General features: G+C 46.8%; 1 protein-coding gene across 1 annotated transcript in view; it reads right to left on the bottom strand.

Annotated features, from left to right (window-relative positions):
* Positions 1–10,335: 10,335 nt before the first annotated feature.
* cdc14aa (cell division cycle 14Aa) overlaps positions 10,336–16,871 on the bottom strand; it is a 14,425-nt gene continuing 7,889 nt past the window's right edge. The window contains exons 7-14 of the mRNA XM_040002534.1: positions 15,104–15,166; positions 14,612–14,684; positions 13,761–13,991; positions 13,533–13,671; positions 12,325–12,541; positions 12,119–12,210; positions 10,881–11,018; positions 10,336–10,798 (exon numbers count right to left, since the gene is read on the bottom strand). Of these exons, the coding sequence (XP_039858468.1) occupies positions 10,750–10,798; positions 10,881–11,018; positions 12,119–12,210; positions 12,325–12,541; positions 13,533–13,671; positions 13,761–13,991; positions 14,612–14,684; positions 15,104–15,166 (1,002 nt within the window). The 3' untranslated portion in view covers positions 10,336–10,749. The remainder of the gene's footprint in view (positions 10,799–10,880; positions 11,019–12,118; positions 12,211–12,324; positions 12,542–13,532; positions 13,672–13,760; positions 13,992–14,611; positions 14,685–15,103; positions 15,167–16,871) is intronic.

Raw genomic sequence — 16,871 nt, 5'->3', positions numbered from 1 at the left:
GCTACAGGACGCACTCAACGACCCCCCGTCAGACATGGGCCACATGTTCCCACGAGCCATCCGCCGCCAGACATCATACAAGGTTTACGGACTCCAGTAGCAGTATGCTTGCCTCAATGCTGCTACGGAGGAGATTATCCCCACTGCGAGAGTCAACCACATTCACCCAAACCGTAGAAACGTGGGGGAACAGATCGATCCGCACTGCAGTAAACGCCAGTGACCGCCTTCCTACAAGGGTCTCGCCACTTGGCGATCTGGAGTCGCCTACCACAAGACGGCCCCATTAAGGCGTGCGCGCGCGCGCGGTTGTGAGATGATGCTAAACGCCACCGGGTAACACGTGTGGCTCCCCCCCTTCCACCCAGGGCGCAGCATGGGTATGTGGGCACGGACTACGCACCATTACGGACTACAAAGCCAGGGACACTGCGCGCCCCCAATCAACGCACTCGACTCTGCATTCACCTACGAAGCCCCTGGACAATACTGGTTTTCCCCGCCCCCATTCTGATTGGCCTTAGTCAGCCTCCTCGACCCGGCCTATGACTATCTACCGCTCCTTCGCTATCTACTCCCCTGAGCCCGAAAGTGACGTCCCATCCACCGCGAGTAGACCGGTGCCCACCAGTAACGATTGCCGGCGCATGCAGTCTTCTTTTTCCCTCCCCTCCCCCCTCTCTCCCCCCCCCCCCTCCCCTCCCCCTCTCCCTTTTTTTCTCCCCCCCCCGAGCGCACCCCTCTTGATTGCGTTACGTTTCGCCCTGACCACAAGGAAACGCGGCCGGTTGCGCAGACGGCTCATTTTTTTTTCTTTTTTTTTCCCACCCAACCCGGCGTCTGCGCGACTGCTGTCGCCCTCTGCCCATGGCTCGCAGGTGGTTCACTTAAAATCTCAACGAGCCTGCGCCGGCACGTTCTGTGTGTCCCCAATGCTTTTTCTATAAAGATCCACCATTCCTCACTGTGCCCCCACAGACACAGACAACCCTATCCTGAACCGGCCCCATTACCGGCCAGTTACAACTGAACCTCGTAGTAATGAAGGTGTTTGCGAGGCTGCTGTTCCAAGAACATCATCTACCCTCCTCCATCCAGACACCCCCACAGTATCCGCTCATGCCCCCCCCCCCCACTCCCGCGCTCTTGCCCCCCTACCCAAGCACCCTCCATACCGATACCCATGAGGATTGCCATCGCCCACGTCCCCCCCACCACCTCCCCTAAGCCCATGTGGACAAGAAAAATACAGGGCTCAACTATCCCCGTCGCCACCGATCCACTCTGATGTCTGCTTGATTACCAGCTTCCCACCGCGTTCTCTCCTGAACACAACTAGTTTGCACTGCAGACTGTTCCACCAAATGCCTGAGGTGATTGGGACCCTTTAACATGCCTGTATGTTGTGCCCCCTTTTTTCCCTTTAGGGTGTTTGGCCCACTTCCTCTTATGGCCGAACTCAGGTGGTGAGCGCCGTCGGGAAGGTGATTCTCCAACCGCATTCACCATCAACACAGGAGGCACCAACTCAGGGATCAGTCATCTCGCCCTTGCACTACTCCTCTACTTACTCAGACCTGTGTGGCCCCCACCATGGCTCCCAAAACACAATTTGTGCCGTTTGCTGACGACACAGTCGTGTGTGTCCCCTTTCTTTCCCCTTGTCCCCCCCCCGGTGCATCTCACCACAAATGTATTGGAGCCGCGGCCCTCTACACACGGATGACCAGTGAAGATTATCTGGCATTCGTCTTTTCCCCCTTTTTCCTTTCCTTTCCCCCTTCTCCTTTCCTCTTCTCTTTTTTTTTCGGGGCACATGGAACAACCACATCCAGCCATGAATCGGTGCATTGATTATGCACCAAGGAAGTGCCCCTCTTCGGTGGTGGACTCAGAAGGGTTTTCAGCAATATGAGTCTAACCGCCCCCATCTCTCATCAATTGGAAGGCTCCTTTCGTGGGAGAGGGGTCGATTTTAGTCCTTCAACGTATCTTCTTGTGTGTCCTTTACCACCCTCGCTCTCAGACTCCCCTCGACATCGGGGCTTGGCCCACATTCAGGTCCAGACCAAACAACCCGACTCGGGCACCCAGCGCCCTGCATATCACCTACGATCCAACTGTCCTTGGCAAGCTTCACGTTCGGGTTCTCTCCAAAGATCCTCAGGATTTCTTATACCAGGCGCTTCCCTTTGTGCGAGGATTTTTTTACCTCACACTAAAATTACCATCTTGCTGGTTCGGAAACAGCTGGTGAAGGACCAAACGCTCTCCAGCGAGTTGATCCTTACCGCAAGAAACGCTGTGCCAGGATGCTTCTCCCCCCTGCTTTCAGACCCCTCACACCTTTTGGGGTGCCGGGACAGAGCAGCGCAGATTATGTAGAACCCCGCATTATCACAAACCCATCACCTTCCTTTCATGGCAATAAACTTGTTCCACACCTTCTGTCATTTATCTGGTCCGATAGGTTCCGCATCTCCGGGGTCACTAGGAAGATCGAGAGACGTCATGTTGGAGCTTCTCATCCCCAAGCCCAATCCGGTCTCTGCACTAAACACACACCCCCGCCCTCTCACAGCATCGAGTGCATTGACGCCGACGGGCCCCGGACTCGTGCTTCCAGTCCATTTCGTAAACCAACTGGCACCATGTTGTTACATGCAATCTTCTTGGAATTTTGAAATCTGTGGTTAGTATTGGTCTATTGCCGGATCAAAGAGTCAGCTTCGAGCTTATTGGCAGACGGAAGGGCATGATTAGCTATTCCTGCCCTGCGTGCGTACTTTTTGATCGGCTACAGTCACCAGTTTTATTTGTTTTTATGAGACCGACCATATATCTATCTTCTATATTTTAGCATTTACTACTATCTATATCTTCGCATTTTATAGAGTATTATATATCTTATACTTATATATAATGTCTTCCTCTACACCCCCCCCCCCCCCCCCCCAATTTTTGCACATGTCGAGGAGCGTGTCAGGCTACATTTCACTGTGTGTTATACTTGTATAACTATGCATGTGACAAATAATAAAGAACCTTGAACCTTGAACCTTGAACAGATCAACGTAAATGACATTTCTGTGGAAAGAGTGATTTTAACAGAAATATGTTCTACGTCGAGTAAAGTAAGTAAGTAAAGAGCAATCCAGGTGTTTTTTTACATGCACAAGTATTCCTCCTCCTCTTGTTCCAATTCTATCCCTTCTGAATACTGTGTACTCTGAAAGACAACCGCAGACTCAGGAGAAGAACTTGTGAGCCAAGATTCAGAGATACCCAAAATATTGGAATTGCTTAGAATATGTTCCAGCTGCTCATGCTTTGGTAACATACTGCGAATGTTAATGTGTCCACATAGAAGCCCCTTTGGTTTATTTTTAGTGTCCCAGATTACTTTAGCCTGCTTAAATGTCTTGCAGATCTTTGTTCCTCTGTAACTTTTAATAGCAGGATTTCTTGTCCTTTTGTTGACAATGCTATGAGCATTTAATGATGAGAAACCCTTTACCGGAGACTGTAGTTTGGGTACAGCAGGTGGGGGCCCAGGCAGCCGCGTTGGGGGCCAAGGCAGCCGAGGTGGTGGGGGCCCAGGCAGCCGCGTTGGGGGCCAAGGCAGCCGAGGTGGAGGTCCGAGCAGCTGAAATGGAGGCCCAGGCAGCTGAGGTGGAGGCCCAGGAAGCTGAGGTGGATGCCCAGGCAGCTGAGGTGGAGGCCCAGGAAGCTGAAGTGGAGGCCCAGGCAGCTGAAATGGAGGCCGAGGCAGGCCTAGGCTAACTAGGCTAATTAGTTGTAGCCAGTCCAAATCACTGATGTTTGAATTAGGTCCAGGATTTAGTTCTATATCACCAGCCAAAAGTAGCATCGGAACAAGTTTCAGAATCTCCAGCGATAGTTGTGGTATATTTGATTGTTCATGTTTACCTGGGGGTGGTCTAGCATGACCAAAATCCAAGAATCTTGTGAACAAAAGATGTTGACTCCATTTGGCTGGGAAAGTGGTATAATTATCCAGCTTTCTTGGACATGTCGAACTCCACAGAATATAAAAAAGTCTATAAAAACAAAAAGACAAGTTAATGTCAAGATCCAGGGGGTTTTAGATGTTTTTTAGGTGGGTTTTTTTGGCAAAAGCACAGGACCTGCCAAGCTGTGTGTCTGCACCCTAGCAGCCATCTTGTTTGTTTAGTTCTTTTCCTTTTGATCTTGCAGTACATCACCACCACGGCAGGTAAAAGAAATGTATGCCAGAGGAATTGTAACCTTTTTCTCTTACCTCAGTGGCCTGTACTCCAAAAATGGCACTGACACTGCCCTCACTGCCCTCACTATAATAAAGGTTGATTGTAGGAGTAGATTGTAGACCTCTCCCACTGAGTGGAAATTCCCCAGAGGATGTTTGGGTGGGGGTCTCAACATTTGTAACTGTGGTCTGGAAGTGAGAGGGGTTTTATGACCTCTAGGGAGTCACCTACACCCACAGTGTTTTAACTGTCACGCACACACATCCACACGCACACTCACTCATGTGCACACACATACACACAGGTACGCGCACACACGCACACACGAGCACTCACATAGACACAGACAGAGTTTGCAGCACACCGTGGGGGGTTTTATGATGGGGTCACCTCTATAAAGCTGGCTGTAACTAACAAAGGGGTGAAGATTTGGAGAGGGACACCGGCCTCGTCTTCCCTCCTAGAAGTGCATGCTTAAATGAAGATGAATAAAGGTTTTATGAAAATGACTACTGAGTCCGGTGCCATCTCTGGACGCTCGAGGAATGAAAAGAACCGGGGTAAAACTGATTTCTCAACACTATGTAAGTAGCTCATAGTAATAACTGATACAACCAAAATCACGTTTAATCATTTTAAATCCTGCTAAAATGTATGTCCTTATCAACTCTTCATTGTTACATAACTTATTTTGTTTATTCATTTATCAGTGTCTGTACATGTCACTCTCCAAGGAACATTATTATGATGGTGAGAGTGGCACTGGGTACTTGGCCTGGAGGATTAAAGCCATACAGAGATGCACTGCTAAAGGGAGGCGATTATCATCTGGAGGTAACATTTATAATTCAGTGGAAATACATAATACAATTCCAAACTGTGGTTCTTTATTATTAATGGTTATTAAATGTTATTAGTTTTGATAAAGCTGTGTTTCATATTGTGTAGCACCAGGAGATGGAGCATCGAGTGAAGACCAGTGTGGTGGACCGACTGTCAGACGAGAGTTGCAGTTTGTTACAGAGAAGATGCTGAGTGAGGATGAGTGTAAGGAGGCAATCGCTCTGATGGAACATTCAGCTGATGAAGACACAGTCACAACATGGTCCTTGACCTCCTGCTGTCAAGCAACATACTGTCTGTTTCTCCACGTTTCAAAGATATCGAAGGCTTGGTGAATATTTGTCATTACTTTGACAATGTAAACACACTTTAATATTTTATAGATAGCAGATATGATTCTCTGTTCTCTATCCCTGTTACAGATCGAACAGGGTTTTGTACTGATGTTTGGTGAGGATGTATCAGGCAGGTTGCTGGAGAGGTGGCCAACAACATTCAAAAGAAGGATTATCCAACAAGTCAGGAAGCTTCCTTCTACCACTGACCTGGAAGAACTGTTGCTGACTCTCCTGAGGATGCCCTGAAGTTAATGCTGACATTGGTGAGCTGTTGTTGATTAGCACATTCACAGCATATATAATGTTTGTCACAGAACAGCTGTCCTTCTGTATTTTGGGTCTACTCAAACATTTTATCAATGCATTGAAATGTGTTGTTGATGATGATTCAACTTTATTAAAAACAAATATTTTTGACCTCTCAGCGATTCTATTGCTATTACATCTGATTCCACCATCTGGTCAGGGCCGCTAGAGACCAGGAAAGGTGTCAGCTTCTCAAGCAGAAAGACGTCTTGTGCTCTTCAAGAAGGTTTGTGTTTTTCTATTTTTATGGTATGAATTACCAGTTTAAGAAACACTTGATTCTTATTGCCCGTCTGTATTTGTCTTTTCAGACTGGAACAAATATCCAAGAGCACCTTGATGCCGTCACTACGAGCACTCAACCCTACCTGCTGTTGGGGTGAAGAAGAATGACATCCACCGGTTCTTCATTATTCTTGACAAGAATGCCATGCAAGTCTACCTCTTCACTTGGTGCTTTTGATGAACTGTTTAAAGCACATTTTGTGTTTGGCACATCTTACAACACTATGCTTCCAAACCACAGGTTTTAGAAAACATTTAAATGCCAAACACCTTAACTATTTTGACCAACAGGCTGACACTGATGTTAATCTACAGCATGATGTGGCAGTTAAAGAAATTAGCACTACAGGGGAGGTGATGTCAACTAATGTAGAAGAAACACCCTCAACATCTGAAAAGGTCAAATAAGAGTCTTTGGATATGTGTGCCTCTGCTGTTGCACAGCTCAGGGCAGCTGGATTAAGCCTACTGTGAATAGTTTTGTCTCCTCAATGGAGGAAGTGTTTTTTGAGATTCATACTCAGGCTAAAGATGCAGCCTTACAGAGTGTACCTTCAGAGTACACCACAAGTAAAAATAAATATAATAGTAATAAAATAAAGCATTTAGAGTCCTTTAGCCTGGAAAGATTAGCTTTAGGACCAGGAAAGATGGTGACACTGGAAGAAGGTCCAGAAATTGCTTGGAGCTGTGTTGTCTACCAGTTTGTTTTCAGCTAAGTGGATAATAACACACGGTACAGAGTACCGCCCTGACTTTACCATCTGTACAGATGTAGTGTCTGAGATTCCGTTTTTTGTAAGATCAAAAGTATTGTTGTGAAAGATGACATTGTGTTGCTCTGCGGAAAACTGATGGAAACCCTGTTGATGACCATTATCATGCATTTAGGGTCAGACTGCATCCCAACATGGTGCTGAAGGTGTTGAACATAAATGAGCTGTGTTGCTTCTTCAAATCAAGTATGGCATTTCAGATTCCTCCCTGTATGTCGTTCTGTATTGCCGTTTTATGCTGAACTAATTCATTGTTTTAAAGTGTTTTATACACTACATGAGATGTTTTTATATTTTGAGCCTGACATAAAAATAAAGCTGTTAAATGTATTATCTAGTTGTGGTTTTTGCTCACTTGTTTTATATGTAAAAGCATTATTAAAAACCAGGTTTTCATGCTGCAAAACAGTGAATTGTGTGTAAAGGTAACACTACAGGAAGAGTTTTAGTAACATTATTTGGTGTAAAATTAATTACAAATTTTACTCTATGGGAGCTGATTTTTCACTAGAGATTAGTGTATGAATAACACACAGTATAGAGTAACATCAACTCCCATCAGAGTTCTTTGAACCCCCAGTGTTAATTTCAAATAACACAATTCAGTGTTAAAAATCAGTGGGATTTTACTCAAATAGAGTTAATTTATCACTAGGATAGAGTAAATAATATGACACTACTAGTAGTGTTAAGTTGATTTAACACTATGCGGTGTTACTCAGTGTTAAATTTTTACTCTGTTTAGAGTTAAATTTACTCTAAAATTTTAACACTATAGAAAGAGTTGATTTAACACCAATTCTGAATGGGACCAAATAGACTCGGAAACAGTGTTAAATTTAACTCTTTAAGTGTTAGTTTGACACTGCAAATTCTACTGTGTACGGGAAAGTAACGGTAATCTAATTACCGTTTTTGCAATAGTAATCCCTTACTTTACTCGTTACTTGAAAAAAGTAATCAGATTAAAAATAATCCCATCTCTACACCTGACAGTACAATAAGTGTCCCAACCAGACAATGATTTGGAGACTATAGAGGACGTATTTAACTTAACTACAGTAAGGATACAGCCAGGATTTTAGTTTAAGAGGCCCTGTTATACATATATGGTACAGTACTGTTTCATATACGTAGGTCAGTGTATGTGCAGGTAATCCATGTAGCTCAGTTCCTTATACTTTTGACTCAGTACAGTGTCAACAGAGGGGATTCCCTTATAGAGTCGCCTCAGTTATTTCTGATGTTTTGGTCATTAAATTCCCCAAATCATACCAAGGACATGGAATCCACAGTCTCAGCATCCCACAGCGTCCCACAGCGTCCCACGGCATCCCACAGCATCCCACAGCATCCCACAGCGTCCCACAGCATCCCACAGCATCCCACAGCATCCCACAGCATCCCACAGCGTCCCACAGCATCCCACAGCATCCCACAGCGTCCCACAGCATCCCACAGCGTCCCACAGCATCCCACGGCGTCCCACGGCATCCCACAGCGTCCCACAGCGTCCCACGGCATCCCACAGCATCCCACGGCATCCCACAGCGTCCCACAGCATCCCACGGCATCCCACAGCATCCCACAGTGTCCCACAGCGTCCCACAGCATCCCACAGCATCCCACGGCATCCCACAGCATCCCACGGCATCCCACAGCATCCCACAGCATCCCACAGTGTCCCACGGCGTCCCACAGCATCCCACGGCATCCCACAGCATCCCACAGTGTCCCACAGCATCCCACGGCATCCCACAGCATCCCACAGCATCCCACAGCATCCCACAGTGTCCCACAGCATCCCACGGCATCCCACAGCGTCCCACTGCATCCCACGGCGTCCCACGGCATCACACAGCATCCCACAGCGTCCCACAGCATCCCACGGCGTCCCACAGCATCCCACAGTGTCCCACAGCATCCCACGGCATCCCACAGCGTCCCACAGCATCCCACGGCGTCCCACGGCGTCCCACGGCATCCCACAGCATCCCACAGCATCCCACAGCGTCCCACAGCATCCCACGGCGTCCCACAGCATCCCACGGCATCCCACAGCGTCCCACAGCATCCCACGGCGTCCCACGGCATCCCACGGCGTCCCACGGCATCACACAGCATCACACAGCATCCCACAGTGTCCCACAGCATCCCACGGCGTCCCACAGCATCCCACGGCATCCCACAGCGTCCCACGGCGTCCCACGGCATCCCACGGCGTCCCACAGCGTCCCACAGCAGTGTCAGGTGACTTTCAGTGAAGGTTATGACACAATGACAGTGTGATGATAACAAAGAGAAGCATGAGTCATTATCTCGTCATTACTTGGACTTTATTGTTGATTTTAGCACTTCACACTAGCGTTAGCTGGTTTCCCTCCTTTGGAGTAAACTACCAATCAGACAGCACATCTGAGCTGCTGTCACGCAGTCAGATACAGGAAAGCATGACAGCAACAACACGCTCAAAGCTGAACATCATCTGCATGTTAAGAATTTTACTGCAAGAAAGAAATAGTGCAAAGCTGAACATAGTGAGTTTGCTTTATGTATGATAAAGTACTGTTGACAAATCCAGTGCATGAATGTGAATGACCTGTGAAATAAAGTGTGCGTGCCGTGTTCAGTCTGACGTGAAACATCAGAATCTCTGTCTTCATTTAACTGATTTCCTCTTTCATTGCCAGCATGTGTGCTCAGAGGCTTTCACAGTGCATTATAAGCACGTCGTGGCTTTGTGTCCCCTGCTCTGCATCATTAGAACATTAACAGACCAACAAATATAAGTTTGTCATACTTTATCGATGAAATTGGGAGAATATAAATAACATCTGTAGCAGAAGCAGTGTGTCACTCTTGGTCTTGCAAGACAATTTTGCGTCCAGTTGTTAATTCTTGAACAATGTGCACCAATCTCTTACAAAAGATGTGGTTTGCTATGGTTCTCTGACCCAACCAGGTTACTAAAGTACTGAAAACGAGGAGACAACATTACAACAACGTGCCAAATAAGCTAGGTCCATCATGTGATCTGCCAAAGTTTAAGGCGTGGATTTTGGTACGACTTCTAAAGGTCTGTGTTTCCGCAACCAAGACGTTGCTTCAGGCCGTCTACATCCTGTGGTTCTGAACTTCGGATGGACAAATGGCAGCAGCCGTTTATCAGAAGCACCCAGACTGCTCTTGGCGATGGTCTGACTCAGTCCTCGGGCCACGACCTCCCCTGTAAGCGTTGTTTGGTGTTTGCACCTGCACGTGTCCTTTGCTTCCAGCAAAATGATTGTGACAGCGGGGCATTCAGCATCCAGCAGATGTTATATCTGCAATATGCAGCAGCAGTTTTTCACAGTTACCTGCCTGCTATACCCAAGAGACGTGATGATTTATGGTGTCGGCCCTGTTATCACAGAATGGGCCACGTGACCAGTTAAAGTGGTGACAAACTGTTGGCTCTGTCGAAATGAAAAGTAGTTATTGGGGCTAAAAAAGCATTTACAGCCTATTAACCCGAGAACGCTATCGCTGGGTGATTTACACCCGAGCAAATACATTTACATGATTTCTCTCTCCTGCAGCTGTTTGCGTGTCGAGGAGCCTGTGCCTTCACCAGGGAAGTCTCAAATGTCCCAGGAATGGGTGGACCAAAGACCAGCTTTCCAGAGTCATTATTTTGTTTTAGGAGGGTTTTTTCTTTCATTTTGTTAGACGTGGCACAGTTGAAAGTAAAAGAAGACCACTCTAATTTGTCATGTGTTGTCATATTTTGATATATTTGATTACTTTTTATTGGTTATATTATATCGGGTAAAAATCACCCGGCATTAGTGATTGTGTTACTATTTATAGCGATAGTGTTCTAGGGTTAAACGTGCAAGAGAGCTGATCCAGTTTCCAGCGAGTCCATCATCAGCTGGGCTGATTCATGACCAGAACGTCCCAAGTGTGAAGTCAGTGAATCAGTGCTGGCCTGGTGCTGAACAACGTGAGGCTGAAGGGACTGTGGAGACATCAGCACATCACATTTTACATTGGTTTTATTATAATGTGCTTCTAGTAAGGACAAAAGCACAGACACCAACCTCCTGATCTGCGGAGCAGTGGTGGTAGAGGAACTTCGTCTCAGCGTCTTAGTAGAAGAGGGGGTGAGGGAAAGGTGGACTTTGGAGGGCTTCGGGGGAGGGAGGATGGAGCGGTGTGAAGTCTTGGACAGGTTTAACCTGACACAGAAAAGAAGAACACCTCATATTTGTGTGTGTGTGTGATCCAAGAGCAAATACTAAACTTGATCCTTCACAGAAACAAGCACAACGAAGAACTTCTCCAAAAATCCTTCTGATTTCTACGCTCACTGCAGGAATCAACATCTGCACTCACACTCTGTACAAGAGATACAAACACGCTTCGACGTGTGGGAGGTACCTGATTTAACCTCCGTGGAAGCCCAGCTCTTGGTTGTGTCAGGTTAGCAGTTTGGTGATGTTAGTTTACAGGAGAAGCCGGAGGCACGTCGTGAGTTTGGTTCGTGGTCGTCCTTTGGTTTCTTTTTGCCGCAGCTCCCATATCCCCGATTTGTAATTATTTACTTTTTATGAAATGTTTCTTGAACTATGGCAGCATCTTATATATCCGCTATATTTGGGCTGTGGATTCAGGGACCCAAACAAAAACTGTAGTGAGCAGAGGTATTATCTACTGATTGTGTGTCTGGCTGCAGCCAAGGGTGGAGAGCAGAGGCAGCGGGCAGGCCAATCGAAACGCAGCTCAGGCCGCGGCTGCAGCAAAAACTTGGGCGTAGGAGGAGCGATTCTGGCAAACCATCAGGAGGGGAAGTGGTGCTCCACCAACACAGTGTACAGTAAAGATGGAGGCCTGCTGGCTCCAGCTGAGGACACTGTCAGGCAGTAGAAGGAATACTCTGACAACCTCCAGAACCTTAATCTCACTCATAACTAAAGTCGCCAAAAGACAACAACTTCTCCTGTTGCATTTAGGTTTCAGTTTAACCGAAGAACAAAGAAGGACACATGAGCTCGAGCAGGTTACACACAACATTCACGCTGCACAGATGAGAACACAGCAGGATTTCATGCAGTCCGGTCTGTCTGTTAGACAGCGTGCAAACAAAGCGTGCGTTCTTTGTAGCATTCGACAGCACAGTCACTTACGTACTTTCTGACATCCACAAAAACATATTGGTGTCTATTATCTCTCCTTGTTAATAGAAACTTTGTTTCCAGCGTTTGAGCTAATTCTCCACGTGTCTCTTGCACTGACCACAATAACCATCTATCATTAATTACGTTACAGATGTTGGTACCTTGAGCAGGATGACGCTGATCTCGGTGGGCGTTTTCCCTTCAGTGCTCTCAGTTCGTCTCCCTGTGTCAGACTGACTTCTTTGCAGTTATTCTGCACAGACACAATTAGCAGCATGAAAACACAACATTGTGATCGTAACTCAGTAGCCTGTTTGAATTCTGCAGTAACCATTAAAAACAGGTGCTATGAAGTCACACCGCTGACCTCATCCAAGCTATATGACTTGCAGAGCACGGTGTTGATTGACAGGTCATCCATGCTGGAAAGCAGCGAGGACACTGCCTCCTGTTTGCCTCCCTGCACAGAGTCAGAGCGGTGCAGCTGCTGCTGCTGCAGCTGCTGCTGCCGACTCAGTCTCTGTTGGACCAGCTTCTGTTTAGACCGATGCACGTCACCCTGAACCCACAAACTGTGCTGCTTCCTGCACACAAACATCAAACACACGCCACAAACTGACTGTGATATCACGTTTAGCAGGTACAACATTCAACATCCTGGTTTGGCATGTAAGTAGACACACAAAGCTAGTAGCCATTAGCAACAGAGCACTACTGTGGCGTAAGGAGGAAGTGTGCGTCCAGAGCTGAGGAGAGAAACCAGCTGAACACTGTGACTGCAGTCTGCAGCAGTATCACAGTTTCAGGCTTTTTATAATTAGATTCGATTCATCATCCACCAGTTTCCCACTGCTGCAGTCACCACCAGCTGCACATGGGCACCCTGGGGAATGCCCCACCCTGACCTCCACCTTTTGCTTCTCTTCTAACATTTCCAGCATGCTCCAACCATGACCTCAGCATGGAGAAACATCTTGTGTGCTAACAGCAATAGATGCCACAGCCTAAGGACAGGCGGGCCTTGTTTGTCCAGCACATCTCACAGATGCTCGATGAGATTGAGATCTGCCGACGTTGAAGGCCAAGGTGACCCCTCAAACCCTTCCTGATCTACTTGTGCTTTGTGTGAAGACTCCAGCGACACTCGAAGTATTAGAGAACAGCTGTACTCAGTGGCCAACGCCTTTTGGGTCATTGCAAAATGTCAAACAGCTTGTGTTTAAATAAAAAAGACTGGAAACAGAAAAAGATCCAAGTGGACCAATCACACCTTCACAAACGCAATGACCCTGATGAAGGCCACTAACACGTTATGGTTCCCTGATACTCTGTGACTGGAGTCTTCACCTCGTCAGATCTTTGTCTTCTCCGTGCACCTTGGAGGTGAAGCTGCCGTCTGCTTGTGTTTTGTGACATTATCCTAATGAAGTGTTGCAGACGTGTCTGTGTGAACAGCATTACTCCTGTACTTTCATGAACGGACTACAGCTTAATGATTGTCTCCGACCGAGACCTTTGGAGTCACGGAAAGTGGACCGTTTGGTTTGAGCGGTCACAGCTGAGGCACAAACTCACTCTTCTAAGAAGTTTTGCTGTGGACCGATGATAGATCCAGGTCTGCAGACTCTGATCCAAGCAATCGCCTCGGCTGCAGTAAACCGGAAGTGCTTCATCAGGTAGCAGCCAATCAGAGTGCCCGTGCGGCCTAATCCAGCTGTAAATGGATGGATTGTTTAAAGAGACAAAGTTAAGATAAAAGAAATAAATGACATCAATTAAACATACATACACTTGCAGTCCTACCTTTACAGTGCACCGCCACTGCCCCGTCTGTACTTTCACACACATGCAGGAAGCGTCTGACGATGAGGTCAGAGGGCGTGGTCCCATCAAGGAAGAAGAGGTCGTGGTGCTCAAATCCTGCATCCTCAAACCGCCTGCCATCATACAACTTCCTGTTCAGACGAACCACGGTCGTTACGTCATTTTGGCAAAAGTATGAGAAGTATGCCTCGGGTGTGTGGAGGGGATAACCTGGAGACAGAATCGACAACAGCTGAGTTACGTCATACGTTTCAATCAGCGAGCGTCTGTTTTTAATGCAAACGTAAAATAAGATTCAATGACGTAGTGTCAGCTGATTTATGTTGTAAGGTAAAGACGTTAAATACAGAGAAAACCCAACGATCGGACGGCCCCAAGCACCTGCTGACAGCGGGAAAGAAAAACTCCCTTTTAACAAGAACCAGGCTGAGGGAGAGGGCGCAATCTGCCTCATGTGGTCGGGGTGGGGGGAGGACAACAGGACAAGAGATGGACGAGAGCCAGAGGGGAATAATAACTACGTGCAAAGTGGTGTAAATACACAGAAAGTAAAAAGAGCTGAGTGATGGAGAAGCATGAGTGCATCATGGGAAACCCCGAGCCACTGCAGGGTTCAGGCTCGTCTAATCCAGCCGTAACAACACGACAGCACTAAGCAGGAAACAATGCACGCCGTCAGAAGACAGCAGGGTAAGGTTAGCTCTTCTCAGCTGCTTCAGGACGTGCAGGCACTGAGGGGCTGCACAAGCCTTCTGTCAGCCAAGCAACGTGAGCACTGGTGTTGGTTTGGAGGCATGCTTTTAGCTTTTAGCTTAGAGATTCTGACTCACCACGAGAATGAGGGCTACTGAACGCCAGAACTTTCCCCGGAACGATCCAGTTCATATCTCCATTTTCAACTCGCTAAAAGCACAAAAAGAAAGGAAAGACTGTGATAGAGGTTAGCCACATATCAGTTAAAACATGGATCCAGAACACCTTAATTATACCACCACTGCAGTAATGAACACGTACGGGCTTTTACCTTTCATTGGAAATCAGTTTTGTTGCAGTGGACACAGGTGAGCTGACCTTTACTTCACTGACTGTCTATCACTTGGACGGGTGAGTTATGGATCAATCTAACTGAGAAACTGAGGAAGTACAGCGTGCACCAAGGCAGGCCTGGACATCGTACGAGCCCTTGGTTGGCCCTGACTGTGTTACTAACAGCACTGCAAATAAACTGGATGAATAACAAGCGTACGTTATTTATTTCTTCCTGTATCCTGGTCCTGTTTGCATTGATATCGACCTGTAGCACAGTCTCTGCAGTCTGTTACCTCATAATGTTCATATTCTTCTGCACTGAACCTTTCAAAATCCAGGAAACCATGTTGTAATGCCTGCAGAGGAAAAGAGCAGGAACAGATTTTCACAACAAAAGCACAACTCCCCCCAAAGGGCTGAAATGTTTAGTGTTATAGTGATCTGCAGTGGTTTCACAGATTCAGTTCAGTTTTTCTTAGCACCAAATCACAACAACGGTCACCTCACGCAGTTAATATTGTACGTAAAGACCCTACAGAGGAAACACAATCAGACCACGAGCAGGCACACTGGTGACAGTGGGGAGGAAACACTCGTTTTTAACAGAAACACATGTTCACCAGAACCAGGCTCAGGGAGGGGCGGCAATCTGACTGACTGCTGAAGGCTTTTCAGGGAGCTTTTAGGACTTCCTGATAATAATGAATTACAGTCGTCCAGCCTGGAAGTAATAAATGCATGAACTAGTTTTTCAGCGTCACTCTGAGACAGGATATTTCTAATTTTAGAGATGTTGCACAAATGGAAGAAAGCAGTCTTACATATTTGTTTAATATGTGCGTTGAAGGACATGTCCTGGTCAAAAATGACTCCAAGGTTCCTCACCGCGTTACTGGAGGCCAAGGTAATGCCATCCAGAGTAAGAATCTGCTTAGATACCATATTTCTAAGATTTTCAGGGCCGAGTACAATAACCTCAGTTTGATCTGAATTAAGAAGCAGAAAGTTAGCGGCCATCCAGGTCTTTATGTCTTTAAGACATTCCTGCAGTTTAACTCATTGGTGTGTGTTATCTGGCTTCATGGACAGATAGAGCTGGGTGTCATCATGCATAGCAGTGTAAATGTATGCTATGTCTTCTAATGATGCTGCCTAAGGGAAGCATGTATAATGTAAACAGAATTGGTCCTAGCACTGAACCCTGTGGAACTCCATAATTAACCTCAGTGTGTGAAGAGGACTCTCCATTTACATGCACAAACTGGAGTCTATTAGATAGATATGATACAAACCACTGCAGCACAGTACCTGTAATACCTACAGCATGTTCTAATCGCTCTAATAGGATATTATGGTCGACAGTATCGAACGCTGCACTGAGGTCTAGCAGGACAAGCACAGAGATGAGTCCACTGTCAGAGGCCATAAGAAGATCATTTGTAACCTTCACTAAAGCTGTTTCTGTGCTGTGATGAGCTCTGAAACCTGACTGAAACTCTTCAAATAAACCTCTGCAGATGATCTGTTAGCTGTTTGACAACTACTCTTTCAAGGATGTTTGATATAAAGGAAGGTTGGAGATTGGCCTATAATTAGCTAAGACTGCTGGGTCTAGAGATGCTTTTTGAGTAAAGGTTTAACTACAGCCAGCTTGAAGGCCTGTGGTACATAGCCGATTGTTACATCCTGGGAGGCTGTGGGCGTGGTGTTGTCTTCTCCCTCTCCTCCTCCTTCGTTCTGGCCCCTCCCCTTGTCTCTCTCTGCCCCTGCCTTCTCCTTTAGGTCACACCTGCTGCTCATCTGCTCTCGTTACAACCAATTACCCTCAGGGGTGATATAAGCTGGAGAAGAGCAGTGTGGAGGAGGAGGGAGAGGTTTCTGGTGGATTTCCTCTGTGCTGGTCAGAGTGTGCTACTGACTTAGGTGTGGAACAGCCTGCTGCGTGTGGCTCTTTGTGAGTAGTGCTTAACTGAGCAGTGATTGCCCATGAGTGACGGCAGCCTTCATTAGTTTGTGTGGCCTGCCTGGATATTGTTTGCTAGCAGCGTTGCTGTCTCTTTC

The sequence above is a fragment of the Simochromis diagramma genome, unplaced genomic scaffold (assembly GCF_900408965.1).
Source record: "Simochromis diagramma unplaced genomic scaffold, fSimDia1.1 OVJJ01000445.1, whole genome shotgun sequence".
Lineage (NCBI taxonomy): Eukaryota > Metazoa > Chordata > Actinopteri > Cichliformes > Cichlidae > Simochromis > Simochromis diagramma.
This window is presented reverse-complemented; position numbering and strand designations above follow the sequence as displayed.